The following is a 17,759-nucleotide window of genomic DNA, read 5'->3' on the forward strand; positions in this document are numbered from 1 at the left end:
GAGTTTTTTGGGTTGTTTTTTTGTTGTTTTTTTTTTCATTCCTAAATTGAGATTTTCCTGGAGAGGAGCCAGCCCACGCCCACCATTCTGCTGCCCCATCCCCACACCCTGAGTCCTGCTGCACCCCGGGGGGCTTTTAGGGGCAATGCCCCACGTAGGGCTTGCAGAGCCCTGCACAACCCCTGGAAGCATGGGGTGACCCCCAGCACTCAGTGCTTCCTGCCTCCATCCCCTCCTCCTCCTCCTCGTCCTCCCTGTGCTGGAGCACTAAGCTTGACGTGCCTTCGTTAGCCCCAGCGCTGCTCTCTGACGCCTAATTTGACTAACCCTTTAGTGACTAATTTAATTACCCCGGCCCACAAACTGACAGACAGCTGTTAAAAATGGTTATTGCATTATTAATATGCTCCAGTAATTTCCCATTAAAACTATACTGTTAATAATTTTTTTCCCTGTATTTCTTCCCTCTTAATTAGTCTATTTAAAACTTTGAAGGAATATTCTCTTTATGGTAAATGGGAGCGTCGAGCAAATTACATTTTTGATTGAATACTTCTGTGATAGGCCAGCAAATAAGACCGTTGAGTTGTTAATTATTGTCAGAGTTTCACACGATGCCTGCTAATGAGGCAGTCAATCTTCTCTGCCATTCCTGGAATATTAATGGAAGCCTTTGGTATTGGTTTTGTCACTGGGGGGAACCAGGAAATCCCTTCTTGGATAGCTCTGGGTGCTGGGGGGAGAGGGGACTGCCAGGTTGGATGGGTGATGAAGAAGACCAGTGGGGCTTGAAGGCAGGTTGAGCTCAGGAAGATCTTGGGCATGCTAACTGGCTGGCAACAGCTTGTACACCCAATGGGTGCATTGCCATAAATCAGATCACTCCTCTCTCTGTGATAAGGGGCTTTTTTTTTCTCCTTTTAGCCAAATGAAACACCCCATCTCTCAGGTATTTCTATAGCATAACGCAGGAAAGTCCTGCAAAGCAGCCCCAGGTTGGGATTCACACCCATATGCAAGGTGGTGAGAGATCATACACAGCAACTGTGAGTTATGCTGGATGATGAAAAGGCAGGTTTCAGCAACACTGCTCAAGCTGTTTGGGGATTGATCCTACCTGACATTAGCACTGATGTCAGGTACTCCTCATTGGAAGAAGGAGGAGCTGGGAAGCAAAATCTGCTGCTGTCAGGTATGCAGGACATGACTTCCCAGCTTGGCTCCAATTGCCTTGCCGAAGTTCAGAGCACTGGTCTGGTGGGCACAGAGGACCGTGCTTGACCATGCCAAAGCCATTTCCATCCCAAAAACACCTCTGGCCATACCAGAGGCAGCTCTGATGAAGAAATCCTTACTTTAGAACAGAGAAACTGAGAGAAGAGGGCTGTGCTACAGGCAGATTTCCCTGGACTGGGCTTCATAATCGCATACGTGTGCTCCCTGTGCTGCCCGTGACAGCCAGAAGCAAGGAGACTTTCCAAAAGCTCGCAACTGTTCACCAACCAGTGCTCTGCTGGGTCAAAATCCCACTGAGCTGCATGCACATACATGCATTTCAAGGATGATGCATGTGTCCCTCCCTCAGCCCCCGAAAAGCAAACATAGACATAGAAACTGCTCCACTGCAGCACTGGGAAGCTGTTCAGCGGTGCAACCTCCTGCACCTATGAGTCCTCCTCCACCTTCTGCTGGCACCTGGCCTCCTGCAAGGCAAAGGGAGCAACCCTTGCCAGCACAGAGCATTTCTAGGGGTGCATGTGGGGGTCTGCACGGCAGCTCAATGAGCTCAAACATCATAACTGGAGATATTTCTCAGCATGGACGAGGTTAACCAAGAGACTCATAGGGCACAGTCTTACCCAGCACACCAGTGGAGCAGACACAGCAACGCCTGTGCCGCATTTGTGGGATAAGAGAAAAAAGATGACTGCAGACCAAAGGTAACCGATTTCCAAGCACAGATGGGTCTGAAGGGATTGTGATTTCAGCTGCGGGCAGAGGACAAAGAAGTGGATTTGTCAGGACTGCACAGCACAAGGCAGAGCACAAACGTGCCTTCCCTAAATAGGTCACACAGCGTTCCACGCTCAGTTTTATTTCTGTAGATGAGCTCTGAGAAGTGGTTGTGTGGGCGCCTGACCCAGGGATGGGCAGAATCCATGAGACTGCAAACAGCTTCACAGATTGCTCCTCTCCCTCCAGCCTGCTTCAGCCTCCCCAGCCCTGCTCCTGCCAGGAAAAGCCAGGCAAGGTGAGAGAAACCTCACAAAGGTCAGAAAATCCCAGTGACAGCAGGCAACGTACACCAGATGATACAGATGTCACCAAGAGGCTGGAACTCGGGGACACCCCTCTGCTTATCTGCTACAGCCTACACAGCCAGACCCACACACTACCCCAAAGTTATATGGGACTGATGTGGGATTGCCCTATGTCTGCCTGACCAGGTGCTGCAGGTACAGCAGCAAAGGTGAGGAGCTACTGGAAGCATTCTGGGATGCTCCCAGATACCCTGCAAAACCCATCCCATGCAGCTGCACAGCCCTGCAGGAATGGCATGGAGGAACAGAACCCCCCACACACCCGGTGCTCTCCAGAGCATCGAAAACGCCAGAGCCAAATGTTGGGTGGCAAATCTCCTAAATCCTTCAACCTCTGCAAAGCCACAGCTGACAAATCCAAAAGGCATATAACCAGGACAGCCCCACAGGCTGCTCTCCAGGTCTGCTCTCAGTAGAGAAGCTCGTTGAATTGAGCCAAGAAGCCAGGTCCCATAGCACACCTTGTCTTGCCTTCTGGGCTCACATCAGCACAGCACCACATCCTGCCTCACGTCTCCCTTCCCCCCAGCAGGTGCATAACCACAGCCTCCACACCTCCCTGCAGGAACAGGGAACATGAGCCACCTCTTCAGAAAGCACACGGAAGAACAGAGGAAATGGATACCCTGGAATAGCCCAGCCTTAACAAGCAGGGTCAGCTCGAGGTGTCCACTCCAACCACGTGGAGCAGGTCTATGAGGGCTCCTTTCCACTGCTGCTAAAACAACAAAGTGCTTCAGCAGGGAGATTCAGACCCAACAGAATCCACCTACCAGCTCCTGGGTAAACCACCACCACAGGGCAGGTGGTGAGCAGGAACCCACTGCTTCCCCAGAGGAGAGCATCAGCACACAACAAGAGGAGGAACACCCCTGGGTACCAACACCCAACCACGCGGGGACCTCGTGCACCAGGCTCTGCCACAGGGCAACTCAGCTTTGGTGCTAAGAGCCTGCAGTGACACTTCCAATGAGAGTTAATAGCAGATGACAGGCTGTCAGCATGGGCACACACGGAATAAACAGAGGCTGGGTTCAAGAACCTCGCTGCAGGTTAACTCCATCCCTTTCCACAGGGTTTGCAGGGCACCCCTCTGGGGAGCTGGCGCACAGCAGCTGCTCCGCAGCATTTACTCAGGTAGCTGAGCCCTAGCAGATGTCAGGGCCCATTACACACAGATCAGCCCTGCGATAGATGGTTATAAGCAACGTATTTGCCTCTCGGACTCTACAGGTCAAGGAGCTCTTTATTAAACCACCCACTATTTCATCATTAACTCTTTACAAACTACTCAGTTACGGCCCAAAGCTGCTTCTAATTCCAGAGCAGCCACGTTTCAGAGCCAACACCTTCAGCTCTGCCCAACTGTGCCTAATACACACTAATTAAGAAGAAAAGAAAGAAAATGTGGACTGAACTGAATAAAGAGACTTCTTATTGCAAAATCTCAGTGCATATTTACACAGTATTCTGCCTTAATTCTCAGCTTCTTCATTTGTGTCATTTTAAGCCCTGCACAGTAGCAGGGAAGTATTAGCTGGTATTTAACTGTGTGCTTCTGGGTTAAGGGCTGCTGCAGGGAGACCCTCCATCCAAGGGTGGTCACAGCGGCGTGGTTGGGATTAGCAGGGACACAGACAGGCAGTGATGTGGGACATCCCATGGCCCCGAGCTGGGGTGAGAGCTGCCTGAGAGCATCACCAAAGGGACAACCTCAAAGGCATTAAGAGCTCTCATTCATACTAATGATATTTACATGGCTCAGACGCATGCAGGTAGAGAGAGCCTCAGTCTAGGCTAGGGAAATTGGGCATTGACAGAGAGCTTGACAAGGAACAGGAATGTGACCCTGCAGGGTACATCCCCTTGTCCCTGCAGTCATTTTGGTGGGTCCTCTGAGTCGGTTGCTCAGGGTTCCCCCTGCTCCTGGAAGGGCACTGCTCAGCCCATCCCAAAGCGTGCACGTGAGGCAGCAGGACACTGGCACCAAGCACGCTCTCGGTGGCACACGGAGGGCACAGAAAGCAGCAGTGCCACGTGGTGCAGCAGGTCCCTGCCTGCACCCTAAGCGACAACAACAGGCGCTTGGTTCAGCCGCCAGCACCTCATTATATCAAAAGCACTGGAGGAAATGTCTGGAGCTGAATTGATTAGCACACAGGAATTCTTCAGGCAGTAAAAGCAGGGCAATTCCCAGGATGGGATTATTATTTTGCAAAGCTTCACCTAATTTTCTTGGTGTTATTTTTCCTCCTGCTCGCTCCCCAGCCCTCCTTCCCACCCTCTCCAGCTTCCCAGCACTTTGATTTAGTCTCTCCAAACAATATTCTGCCTAATGTGGTGCAGGAAAGCACCACCGCCCACCAGACCCCCGGGCTTTACATGCGTAGCAGCAAGAAAAAGTTGAGGGAGCTTTTCCTTCTCGCTTTGTATCCGGCAGCCAGACCTGGGGTGGCTGCAGAACCTGTGCAGGAATTACCATCAGCTACATCATAGACAGGGAAGTCAAATACACGGTGAATAAGCAATTGAAAAAGGGCAATGATGCAGAATCTGGACAGAGTGGAGGCAAAGGGCAGAGGGTTTGCAGCTGCAGCACAGCACAGGGAGCTCGAGGATTTTCCATGCCAATGGGCAATGCTGGACACAGGACACTGATACAGACACAACACGCACGCTAAGCTTTCCGAGCTTTACATCTGGGAAGTGCTGCACTGTCCCTCCCTATGGGTACCATGAGAGCAGAGGGCATGACACAGCACCCCGAGAGCCACAGAGACATTCTGGAGCAAAGCAAAGCCTATGGGGAATGCTGCAGCTGCAGGGCACCGTGCTCAGCACAGAGGGGTCAGTGGAAACATCATCCTGGCCGCTCAGGAGCTCAGCCGATGCTAATTAACTTCATTTATCTTGCGATAGCGCAGCCTCTCCGGTTCACCAGCTGCAGCTGCGGTTGACCTGTGGTTGAAGCTGGATGAGGTTTTTCCCAGGCAGTTTTGCTGGTGAGCACAATTCCTCCATAGCCACGTGTGCACCCTTAAAAAAACTACCAAGAAATCAAATGAACCCAGGGGTTGATTTTCTCTAAAGGTCCTTTCCAAACCTACAAGGGATGGTGTCTTCCCTCAAACAGCCCTCAAACAGCAGGACCAGCCTCCCCGGCTCGTGTCCACCTCTGTTCCCATTGCCTTCACTGTGAGGTTGTTTCTCATCCTGTGGCAGCTCCGAAGCCCATCGCAGGTCGCTGGCACGCTCCCAGGAACATTTCAGCTCGGATGCATTTTATTAGTTTTGTCCTCTGAATGAAGTGATCCAACAGCAGTCACGGGAGATAAAAACCAGAAAGGAGGAGCAGAAATGGACCACATCGGGCGAGTTTATGGCATCTGAAATCTCATCAGGAGCGGCCGGTTGATGGGGCCAGTTCCTTCCAATTGCATTTTAAGATAGCTAAAGAAAAGGTATTCATCTTTTCCCAATGTCACAGCCACACACAGGACTGTAGCTGCCACTCACACAGCTGAACTGGAGGGGAGGCACACAGCCAGGTGGGTACGGGCCATCGTCCCATCTGCTCCTGCTTCAAAGCACCGCAGTGCCTTCAGGACAAGTTTGCAGCCCTGGGAGAGGGGGCACAGGCTCAGGAAATCCTTCCCCAGACACACGGGGAGCCCTGGCCCTCGTGCTGCTGCCACTGTCCTCATTCCCCAGTTGTCCTTCTCCTGAACCCATCAATGCCATACTGCACAACTTGGCTTGTGATGAGTGATGTCAGCCTGGGTCATCAGGGTTGGTAATAGATAGCAAAGCTGACTGCAATTTCAGTCTTTGCTGGGGTTTGTGTTTCTTTGTGTTTGCTGGGGCTCGAGAGCCTGCCCCACTCTAGTCGTGCTGCTGCTGTGTCCATCTCCAGTGACGCGGTGTCCTCCAGAAGCACAGCATCCCTCCCAGCAGCAGCTATGCCCTGTGCTCTGCTCACAGCCCAGCCATCCCCAGCCAGCACCTGCCACTCCTGCTGCAAACCCCCAGCATCCCACCCTCCTCAAGCAATGCTGTGGTTTTTAACTCATTTCTCCTTCATGTGCAATTGCCAACAAAACGAAGCCTTCTCCTTTGCTACAGCACCAGCTCAGCAGCCCAGGAGCACTGTGTGCCCCAGCTGCCTCCTACCTGCCCCAGGCTGCCCTGGATGACATGAGCACATCCTTGTGAAACCCCAGGCAGGCTGCACAGCTCCATCATTCACTGCAAATGAAACAGCAAGGGTAGAAGAAAAGGAGGAGAAAGAGGAAAATAGAGTCCCCCAGCAGAAGCTGGGTGCAGCTGCTGTCAGGAGGTGATCACCCAGTCCCTCTTCTGTTTCCCAGTGCCCTGCCCAGGCAGCAGACACTCACAAAGGACAGCTAAGAAAACTCAGATGCAGGGAAAATACGTAATTAGAGAAAAATAGCACAGGCAGGCTGGACAAAACGAGGAGCCATGGGGCTGTGCTGCTTTTGAACATGCAGCTACAAAGCACGCTCTAGCCAATGTTTAATGGGAAACAAAGGCACAGATGTAAAAACAAATACCGCCATCAAACAGGGATAGGAGAGCTCCTTTCACTAAAGCAATCCTAATGCCTGACTTAGCAGCCTTCCATCTCTTTAAGTGCATACACCCGTGCTGTGTTTCAAAGCCACTGCCTGCCCTGCAAATCCCCTATGCTCGGATCCTGCTTTGATGCCGGCAGGATACTGCTGCCCAGGGCTGAGCTGCTCTGATGGACAGACGGACACACACACACACAGCTACCAGCAACTGAAGATCTGCAGTAAGGAGAAGCTGCAGAGCTCGGTGCCAAATCATGCTCTGCGATGGGAGATCCCAGATACATTAAAGGGAACCATTCCGGGTGTGAGACAGCATGTGTATATTTGGCAAGTGTTGGGGGTTTTAATTGTCTCAATAAATACATAAACAAAATCTGTTTGTGCATTTGTTTGCTTTTCCCTCCCGGGCTCTGTGGCACCATTGATGAGAGGAGCAGCAATCACTCAGCTGCACAACTCATGGCTGCTCCTGGTGCGTGCTCTCTGCAATGGATTTGCCTATGAGCTCGGTTCAAATTTACAGGCATTGCCCCTAAGTGGTTTGATCATTTTCTGCACAGTTTTACGGAGCAGTGTGAAGAGCTCAGGAATTTCACAGGATCACACAAAAAGGGAAATTCAGCATTACTGTAGCAGGGATTATTGCAAAGCCCACAAAGAAGGAGGGCTGAGATATCCCTCTGCCTCCGGGCAGTGCAGATCCCACTGCTGGTGGTGGATCAGAGACGCTCAGAGCACAGTGAGGTCTTTGCACCCTCCCAGCGTGATGGAGGTGCTGCTGGGCACGAGTTCGGTTCTGACCTAACCAAGATACTCCCTGGGTGATTCCAGATTGAGTTTAATTGTTTTCCCTCATTTCCTCTCTGCTGTTCATTTCCCCATTGCACCGCTCCTGCTATTCCTCCCTCCTTGTGCTCGCAGCTGTCAGTGGCTGCCACAAGGTTACAGCCCCATTTAGTCATCCCTTTGCCAAATGAGACAGAGCTGACTCCTCCAATCTGCTCGAGGAAATCAAACCAGGAGGCAGCGAGCAGGAAAATCCCACAAGCACCGGGACGATGTGGGGTTGACACACGCAGAGCAAAGGCTGGCAGCTGCCTCTCTGAGCAGCGTCCGCCCTTTCCCCGAGGAAGATGAAGCTGGGGGCTGCCTTTATCCCGTGTTAAGCCCCAGGAGCTGCTTCTCTACCCTTTTGTGAGCTGGTAGCACGTTGGGGTGTTAAGAAGCCCAGGTCAGAGCCACGGAGATGTTATCTCTGGGGACGCCGGTGTCTCTGCAGTGCGCGCAGTAATGGATTGCCCTCCATCCAGAAATGAGTAAGTTGTGCTTGGTGATGGAATGATCAATTTGCTCCATCATGTTAAGCCGTCCATTCATCACAGACACCTGCTGTCAGCCACTCACGGCCGCATCACTGGTGCTTGTGGGTACTGTTATCATCAGGGAAAGAGCTGGGAAGGCAGCAGCCCAGGATCACTGCTCCTGCTGAGAAACAGCCCCAAAAAGGGCTTCCCTTGCACAAACACATCCCGAGGCTCAGGAGCAGGTGATGCTGCAAGGACAGACGGACCGTGAAGGCAGAGGAAATAGCAGGAGTGAACCCAAAAGAAGTCGTTTAGCATTAAATTGGGTGGTGCTCGAGATAGATAAGCACAGAACCCACCTTGTGCTGGAGCAGAGCACTCAGCAGAACCCTCCTGAGCCTTGGCTGGGTTTGCCTGAAGCGGTGCCCATTTGCCTGTGCTCCCATGGGCAAGGTGTGAGGCCCAGATGCCAAGGAGATGAAATCTGCTGATGCTTAACAAAGCTGCTTTCCCTCTCCTGGCCCACTCCCTCTGCCTTTCTCCTCCACTTCACCTTTCATCCCCCTCTACCGTAGAGCGCAGGGAGACTCACAGCAAGGTGTAAAGTGCCCAAATTGCTGCAAAAGCTGGTGCCACACTGGTGTTACTGGTTGATAGCCCCAGCAGGACTGGGCAGTGTGCCACAGAATACAGAGGGTCTCAGCCAGGTCAGGCCACATGTCAGGAGCAAAGCTCAGCTCCTGGCTTCAACACAGGTCAGTCCGTGCTCCATGGGACGCACAGGCTCAGAGCTGGGGAGCATAACCAGCTCAAATGCAGTGTGTGCAGCACTGGGAGAAATGAAGATAAAATAATAATAATAACAGTAACAAAAAATCTCACTGATTGTACTTTGGCAAAGAATTCCAAGAGCAAAGGGGCTCGCCTGGGAGCAAAACGAAGATGAATTGACAGAGAGTTCAAGAGAATTCATTCTGCCACTGAACACTTGTCTCTCCATCAGGACATCTCAAAGGCTTGTCAAGTGCAGGCAAAGCTTTTATTTGTTTCTATGGTTGCCATAACGATAGAGCTATATGTCATGTCAGGCAGCAGCTGAGGCTCGCTCCTCCGATTTATACCTGCTCAGGAGAAATTACAAACTTTTCCGCAAAGCTGGTGGCACGGAGGGGCACGGGGTGACATGACCAGCATGGTGACAGCAGGGCAGGAGCCTCTGCATCACCGCCAGGGGACACCTCCAGCACCAGTGCCATCAGCACCAGTGTCACCCCACACACCTGGTAGGCCACCAAAGGCTGCTGCTGCAACTCAGCACTGGGGTAGGAGCAGGAGCTGCGTGTCCTCCTGATACCCACAGAGAGCTGCCCAAGGGCTGAGCAGCCCACACTGAACAAGCACAGCAATGTTCCACCCCACAGGACAAGTGATACTTCCTACAGGACCAAAAGGAGTCCCTTTTCCTTGCCTAGTGCACACAGAGAACAGGCAGCATCCCACCTGCCACCCCTACCTGCAGGGTGGGCTGCAGCCATGGCAGAAGGCTGGAGGAAGCCTCAGCAGGGAACCACACGGAGAACACCATCCCTGTGAGCCGCAGGGAGCCAGCACTGCTCCGGAGATGTGCTGATGGCAGAGCCCCACCCGGCCTTTCTGCAGTCCCCAGTGTCTTCATAAAACCACGAGGCCGTGTTCAAACCTTTAACCCTCCAAACTGTAAAGACTTCATCACTTGTTTCCTCCAAGCCAGGCTTTCTGCAATTTTCCTCCATTAAACTCTTCACAAGAAGTGACCTCAGAGTGAGAAGGTGCCAGACTAATGAAAGGTCTGGAGGAATGCAGTACGCTTGTTACTAAAGGTACAGAAGAAATACTGGACTGAATTACCATCACAGCGTTATGGGACAGCACACAGGACACTGCAGGAGCTGAGACACAGCCGCGCTCCAGCTGCTGTAATACAGCACAGGGCTGATGCTGGCATGGGGACATGAGGGGGTCACAGCTAAAGCACCACAGCACACAAGCAGGAGCTGCTAGCATGCAGACAGAGGTGTCACCACAGCCCCAGAGAGCAGGGCTGCATGAGGGCAGAGGGACGACTTGAAGACCTCTGTGCTGGACAGTACGTGTTCAACTCCAATGGAAGGTCCAACATTACCAGCCACCATCCCGACACTTGGACCACCAGAACGGCTGCATTACCACTCCCTTGACTTGCTACCAACGTGCATCTCAGTCCAAAGGAACAAAGCAAGGATGAACAGCTTTATAGTACCATTCTCATTTTGTGAAAGCTCCAAACAACCTCAGTATGGAGACAGGACGGGCGATGCTCGCAGGTGCCAAACACCACAGTGTCCCTCCTCATGAACTGCACACCGAGCATCCCGAGCACAGATGCTCTGCACCAACACCTCCAGCAGCCCCTGTGCAGCACCACCTCCACCCCATCCTTCAGAGGGTGCTCAGGAACCTGAGCCGCCAGCCTGATCCTCCTTTGAGAAGCATTTCGGTTCTAATGCAGGAATAATAATACCTCCGTTTGGGGTTTTCACTGTATCTGTGAAATCCTCCATAATTCAGCATCAAATATTTATTATTACGTTTATTAAAGTTTTAATAATTCAGCATCTCCTGCATGTAGGATACAAGCACCACGAACTCACCTCTTTTATTCTACCTGGGTCACTCCTGATATTTATATCAGGAATTCTCATCTGGGGTTTCATTTCGGGAGAGAGCAAACAACAGCCTCTGTGCCAGAAACTGCCCTCCTGCCCCAGCACTCCTCCACGAGGAGCCCTGCCAAGACTCACAGTGATGGGACAGAAAAGTGGAAATCCAATATCCCACTGCTCTTGGAAAATGAAAGAATACAGGCTGGGGAGATAAGGGTCCCCAGGAATATGATCCACAGCACAGACAAGAATTAGCATGTCAAGAAGTTGTCTTCATTCAGTAGGAGAAGGCAGCAAGCAGGAAGGCAGGGAGGGTTCCTAGGGAATCCCTGGCACCCTGAAATCACACACTTAATCTTGAGAGGAAATACACACCGATACCTTACAAATCAAACAGCCAAACCTCTGCAAACCAAGCAGAGGTGGGCAATCACAACATCACCTTCCAGCTGGGGCACAGAAGACAATTGTTTTGCCTGGACTCTCTTTCCAAGCCCCAAACTTTGCCCACTCTCAGCTTTGCTGAATGAGATGTCAGAGGAAATCTGACTACAGCACAAGCTAGTGAGAATGGGAGAGCCAAAGAAAAATCTGGGCATCTGCGGAATCAAGGGAGAAAAATAACCCCTCTCATTGCATAGTAATTGGACAAGCAACATGACCTTTCACCAGGCTCTGACCTTGGCCTTTCATGAGGCCCAAAATAGATTATCAGTGGTTGAGTAGATGTGATGCACATCAGCATCTCAGAAAGATGACGACATCTTCTGTACCTATAAATGCACCAACTTAAGCTATACAAACAAACATTAGATTTAAGCCACTTGAAAACAGCCTTGTCACAGGTCTGACCAGTTCACCTGACAGGACTGTCAGGCTCCAGTTACATGACATATCTGGCCTAGACCCATAACAACCAAAATCACCTGGAGAATAACCACCTCAGATCTCTTATTGGAAGAAAACTGATCAAACTTACTATGTACATTACTGAATCCTCAGTAGCGATTTAAAGACCAGTCTAGCCACTCAAGCACGAGCAAAATGAGAAATCTGCTTCCTACCTGACATCTGCTGGATCTTCCGTCACCAGAACATCTGTCTTGCAGCTGGCAAGAGGATTGATAGAGAGCTCCACGGGAGGCACCACGAAGCTCTTACTGACAGGCAGCCACAGGCCTTGTCCCAGACTATAGGTGGACCTGGAATGGGGACAAACATGTCATACAGGAATACAGAATCCACAGTGAATGGTGGACCTCCAACTCAAACAGACAAGCCGAATGCTACCCCACCCACCTGAGTATCTTCTCTGGTGCCTGCTCTCCTGTGACCAAGTCGTATCCTCTCTCAAGTGTGGTGTAGGGCCACGGCCTGGGAGACCAAGAGGGAGAGAGAAGCTGTGTCACATCCCCCAGCAAGGACAGCAGCACCACCAGATGCTGGGTCTCTGGTGAAGGTCACGAGGAAAGGAGCTGAGCCCAGCATGAAGCCAGCTTGCTATGCACAGGAGCTCAGCTCCCACTCACCCTTCGCTGTGTCCCCAGTCAGTGCGCACACACAGGTGGCGATGCATGGGGTCCGGGGCGTAGCCTTCGTGACAGCTGCACTCCCCTGCAAGAGACCAAGGGACACGTGAGACCTCCCTGTGCAGAAAGCACCACATTGGCTGCTCTGATGAGAACACTGCAGAGCTGTGTCAGCTGGGAAAAGGTTAGGAAAAGGTTCTGCATCAGAGAGCAGTGAGCACGGCACAGCTCCCAGAGCAGTGGGCATGGCCCCAAGCTGCCGGGGCACTGGGACACTGCTCTCAGCCATAGGGTTTGGGATGAAGCTGTGTGGAGCCAGGAGCTGGGCTCAGTGATCTTTATGGGTCCCTTCCAGCTCGGGATGTTCTACGACTCTATGACTTCTCTGACATGGTTACACAATGTGTTCCTGGAGCTGGAGATGTGATGCAATGAAGCAAGATGTCTAACCTCAATCCGTGTGCATCCCTGCAGCTCCCCAGACCTAGCCAAGCCCTGCCTGATGGCCTCCAAGGAAGCTCAGCACAACACCAGCATCTCTCCAGGACAGCAAACACCCACCCCATAGGTGCAGCCCCCTCTGAAACCCCCCAGCCCACTCAGCATAGAAGAATCAGCCTCCCTCCCCTCCTGGCCTCCAGCTTCTGCCATGCCAAGGGGCTCCCACCCCCCGTTACACCCTGCTGACAGCAGGAGCACAGATCTGAACTTCGCCAAGATCGATCCTGCTTTCAGTATGAATATATAACCCAGAGCAAGAAACAGCAAAATCAAAAGATGAATTGGATTTGCACGTGGAGTTTTGTTACAAGTGTCTGTCGATTGCTTCTCCCACTCCCTCTGCCTCGCTTTGTGCTGTTCCTCATCGTCGGGCTTTAAGCCCTGGGGCAGAGCCGGGGGGGGGGGACCACAAAGAGGGGGGAGGCGGGGAAGGAGAGCCCCCAGCACCAGCAAGGCTGCAGGTGGGCAGGGACTGTGTGCACCTCAGTCCCCAGCTGAGCTCAGCGTGTCTTGCAGGGATTACAGTAAAGAGCTTTATTGTCAGGAGGGAACGAAACGGGGGTGCAGCCCACGAGATTCTAAGAGATGTCTGGAAAAGGGGAGGTAGGGAAAGAGGGGGGGGGTCGGGGAAAGAAAGAGACAGCTAATGACGTGCTAAAATGCAACAGCACCTTCATGAAATATTCACTGCTTTAAACGCGTCTAATATTAAAGATTAAATGTCCTGGGATTTGTCCTAGCGACTTCCAAGCGCTGATTTATGATCTGTCAAAAGCTGCTAACCTCATGATTCATAACGGGAGAGGCAGGAGCATTACTTCTCCAAAGGGAAGGAACTGGGAAGGAGACGGCGTGAGCTCCTGCTCCGGCTCACCATGCCGCAGCCTGCCTGGCCCAGGGCGCTCTCGTGACAAGAGCTGCGTGTCCTAATGGCTCCATCAGTGAGTTAAAAAAAAAGACAAGTTATTTCTTTCCTTGGGTGCTTAGTACACAAGTTCCCCCAGCCACGCCGTGGATCATTAATTCCCGGCGCTTATTACATAACAAATATATGATCTGCAAATGAGAGACATCTCAGACTGCTTGCAAAGCAGAGCTGGGAGTCTGGGGGCACCGGCTCACTTCCTGAGCCTGCCACAGAAATTACAGCAAATAAGGGGGGGGAAAAACACCCACAGAGGTTGGCATCCAACAGCCCGATCACTGCCCTGGTTATGGACGGCTGCAGGTGCCAGGGCCGTTAACCCCTTTCCCGCAGCACGATGTGTTTATTTTGTCCGCCAGTTTGTTTACAGTTGAGGCAGCTCAGTGTCGGAAGGAGGAACTCTATCAACCTGCAGAAATATTGATTTTATTGACTTCAATCCTGGAGCTTCAACAGCTACAGCCAGCGCTGGAGGCTTTACTGGGACGTTTATGGGGAGGTTTGTGTTGGGCAGCGGGAGCACCACGCAGCAGGGATGCTGTGCAGGGCTGAGACCACTGGCACCCTCTTCCTTCAGACCCCCAAAATATCCTGGGATTTCCTCTGTCCTCAGCCCTGCTGGGTGTGATGCTGAGCCAGCTGCTGCCATGGCCTGTGGGGCGCAGTGTGACCGAGGTGGGGGTCCCGGGCCCCTAATTCCTCCTTTGAGCAAGCGTATTTCCTTAAGAGCAGATTTCAACATGCTACTAAAAACTGCCACCACCAAAAACCCAAACAACAGTGCTCTTGTTCAGGGCTACAAAACCCTGTGCCTCTGCTGAGGGAGGACAAACGAACCGGGATCTCCAAAGTGCTGTGACAAGCAGCCCATTTCTGCAGACACCGACCCACACTGTGCACATGGTGCAAACACTGATGCTGCGGCCATTTGTCTTCTTTTGAATTCAGAACCCACAAATCAGGGCAGATCAGACTGCCCAGCCATGGCTGATGGCAGGGAGCACAGAGTCTCAGGGCTGCAGAAGCTGCAGGACATATCCAGAGCCCCCAGACACGTCTCACAGCCTCCTCCTGCTGTGCTTTCATGTCCACAGGGCTGGCGGAGATCCGAGCAAGCACAGAGATCAAAGCAGCACCGAGTGGCACACAGAGCCCTGCCACAATCAAGCACTGCTGCTGCAGCCGGGAAGAGGAGCAGGACCCAGAGCATGTGGGCAAACCAAGAACTCGTCTGCCTGGTGGCTGCACACGGGTGGGAGCTCCCTCCAACTGTTTCCAAGCACAGGGCTCCGGATGTTGGCACACTTCACGCAGTGGCAGCACGGGAGCACTCTGCAGCCCAATCAGCATCTTCTGCACCACCAGCTTTTGGTTCAGGGCTGTCCCACGGCTCACTCGTGCCGAAAGGAGAGGAGCCTGTCTGAACCCCCACTGTGCTCCTGTCCTCCTAGGGCAGAGGGAAAGCACACAGGAGCTTGGTGCAAAGGCCTACAGCAGCCTTCCAGCTGCATCCAGACCAGCGCAATGAAGGCTTCAGCTCTTTTCTACACATCTATACAGGAAGCTAAAAGGTTTCTCCTATTTCACTCATCACACCACATTTCTGCTCTTCCTGAAGCAGGCACATCCCCCAGCCATCTCCTTGCTTATTCACAGAGCAGCACAGCCAGGCTGCATGAGTGCCATGCAGCCAAGTGTTCCTGCGCCAGCGTGCTGGTAATCCTGTTATCCTCGTTAGGGCGAGGCGATCTGCTGTGATAATGCTGTGGGATCCCTCTAATCCTCCAGTTGGCACACAGCAGAGGCTCCCAGAATCCCTGTGCTCCTGGGGAAGCTGCTCTTTGCAGGCAGCAGCACTTTTACTCATGGAGCCAGGGACTGTGCCTCTGCCCTGGGGATCCCAGCACAAGCTCTGGCTCTGTGGGCACCTCTCCCAGCAGCACAACTTGCTGGGTGCAGGCAGGAGGCTGCAGGGCTCACCCCAGGGCACAGCCTGGCCCTTCAGTCCCTGCTACCACCTCAACACTGCACGCATTGCTCCTGTCCCTGGCTAGCAGCCACGATGGAGGGGATGAGCCAGCCAGGGACAGGCACAGTGCACATGTGCACAAGGTTTGGCACGGGGTTTCTGATTGATACAGGTGCGGATGAGAGGGAAGCTAAAAAGACACCTCTACAAAACCCTTCTTTAAATGGGTTGCTGCAACCCTGTGGGATGGCAGAGAAAGAGAATCTGAGAAAATTCAACACAGAAAGGATAAAAATGGCCTTAATGGATCATTAAATTCCTAAATTCAATGGACAAGTGAGGGGTCCTCAGGAAGCGGCTGCTGCAGCCAGGACCGGCCCAGCTGAGGCCGTGACTCCTCAGCAGCTCCCAGCTCTGACAAGTTTCTCTTCCACCCTCATTATCTGCAGCTCCTGGCCTCTGGGGGTGGCATTTTCCAAACTCTCTCTGCTTAATCCTGATGAGAAGTTCAGTTTCACTAAAAGCTGTTCAGCTCTCGAGGAACAAGAAAGGAAAACTCGTTCCTATCAGGACAAACTTTCTTTCTCTTTGATTATTTTCTTCTTCCCTAAAGGAGCACAGCCACCACGAGGTGGGATGACCAGCAGAACCCCAGGGATCCTCCACTGCAGCACGTGGGCAGCATCAGGCTGGAACATACATGAGGGACAGCTTGAGGTGGCTGGGAGCAGAAGCCGAGGGCTCAGCTCTGCTATGAATGCAGAGGGAAAATCTGGAATCAACACAACAGACACTCTCCCCTCCTCCCACTGCAAGTCACTCTCCTTGCCCAGATGCATCAAAGCACTTGAGAGCAAACCTAACTTGCAAGGATTGTGTCTGGGTTTACACTCAACACAGATATTATTCTCATTATCATTTGCTAAGCCCCTAAGCTGCACTGCTGAGGAAGCTCCCGATGGGCGCACGTGTGCAGCTGCTGCAAGCTCCTGAGCAGCCAGGGTGCTCTGCAGTGCCCAGCCATCACCTTCTAGGCTGACACTGCCAAAGTCAGCCACCAGGGCTGGTGGGATGGGCCAAGCAGGCGAGATGTGCCCAGGAGCACCTCCAGCCACAGCACTCCCCTCCCTTCCCTCCTCTCCGCAGCCTCTAGACAAGCTCAGAAATGCCATTACAGGAACATTAGCAGCTGCAGGATTAAACACTCTAATGGCAGAAAATGAGAGTGCAAAGACAGCACAGATAACCTTAACTCAGCCCCCTCGCAGGCATGCATTTTGATTGCTGTTTATGTCTAACACCACAGCCCGAAGCAGTTAGCATGGGAGTTAACTGCCTCCTGCCCTGCTTGGTGCGCAAGGCAAGCTGAGCCGCCGCATGAAAAGCAATTGCATATTATGTGAGTTTTGACCAAGTTATTAAACTACATACCTTAGAGAGTCGGAACCTCATCTTATGAAAGTCAAAGTCAATAAAGACACTAGGATCTTCCAACAGCGAAAATAGCACAAGTTCACGAGAACAAACAAATATTACTTGATGTGCACAAAAGCCACATGATATTAAATTGAACTATTGGCGAAAATGGCTGTTTTCATAAACACAAGTACCCCCGCACCAAGGTTGGTCATCTGCTGATTTACATGTCCTGCTCTGCAACCTCCAAACCCCCTTTAACAAGAGCCTCTAAAGAAAGGCTTCGTTTAACAATGACTTCCATCTGTTTCCCACCCACACGTGCCCTGTCCTGCCAGGACAGCAGAGCCATCTGCGGCCCCGGTGACAAACTCACCCATTTGGAAGATGATGGAAACCCTTTTTTTTTTCCTTTCCCCCCTGCCAATTTCTAGAAAAAGACCTTTCGCTACCACCTCTAATTGGGTTCTTACAAGCATGTGCCTATTGTTTTGTGGGTGCAATCAATTGTGAATGCATAG

At 52.1% G+C, this 17,759-nt stretch overlaps 1 protein-coding gene across 1 annotated transcript in view; it reads right to left on the reverse strand.

Moving 5' to 3' along the window:
• ASTN2 (astrotactin 2) overlaps nt 1-17,759 on the reverse strand; it is a 261,684-nt gene that overhangs the window by 141,279 nt on the left and 102,646 nt on the right. The window contains exons 8-10 of the mRNA XM_003642274.6: nt 12,428-12,512; nt 12,198-12,272; nt 11,963-12,100 (exon numbers count right to left, since the gene is read on the reverse strand). Of these exons, the coding sequence (XP_003642322.5) occupies nt 11,963-12,100; nt 12,198-12,272; nt 12,428-12,512 (298 nt within the window). The remainder of the gene's footprint in view (nt 1-11,962; nt 12,101-12,197; nt 12,273-12,427; nt 12,513-17,759) is intronic.

This window comes from Gallus gallus, chromosome 17 (genome assembly GCF_016699485.2).
Source record: "Gallus gallus isolate bGalGal1 chromosome 17, bGalGal1.mat.broiler.GRCg7b, whole genome shotgun sequence".
NCBI classification, from domain to species: Eukaryota; Metazoa; Chordata; class Aves; order Galliformes; family Phasianidae; genus Gallus; species Gallus gallus.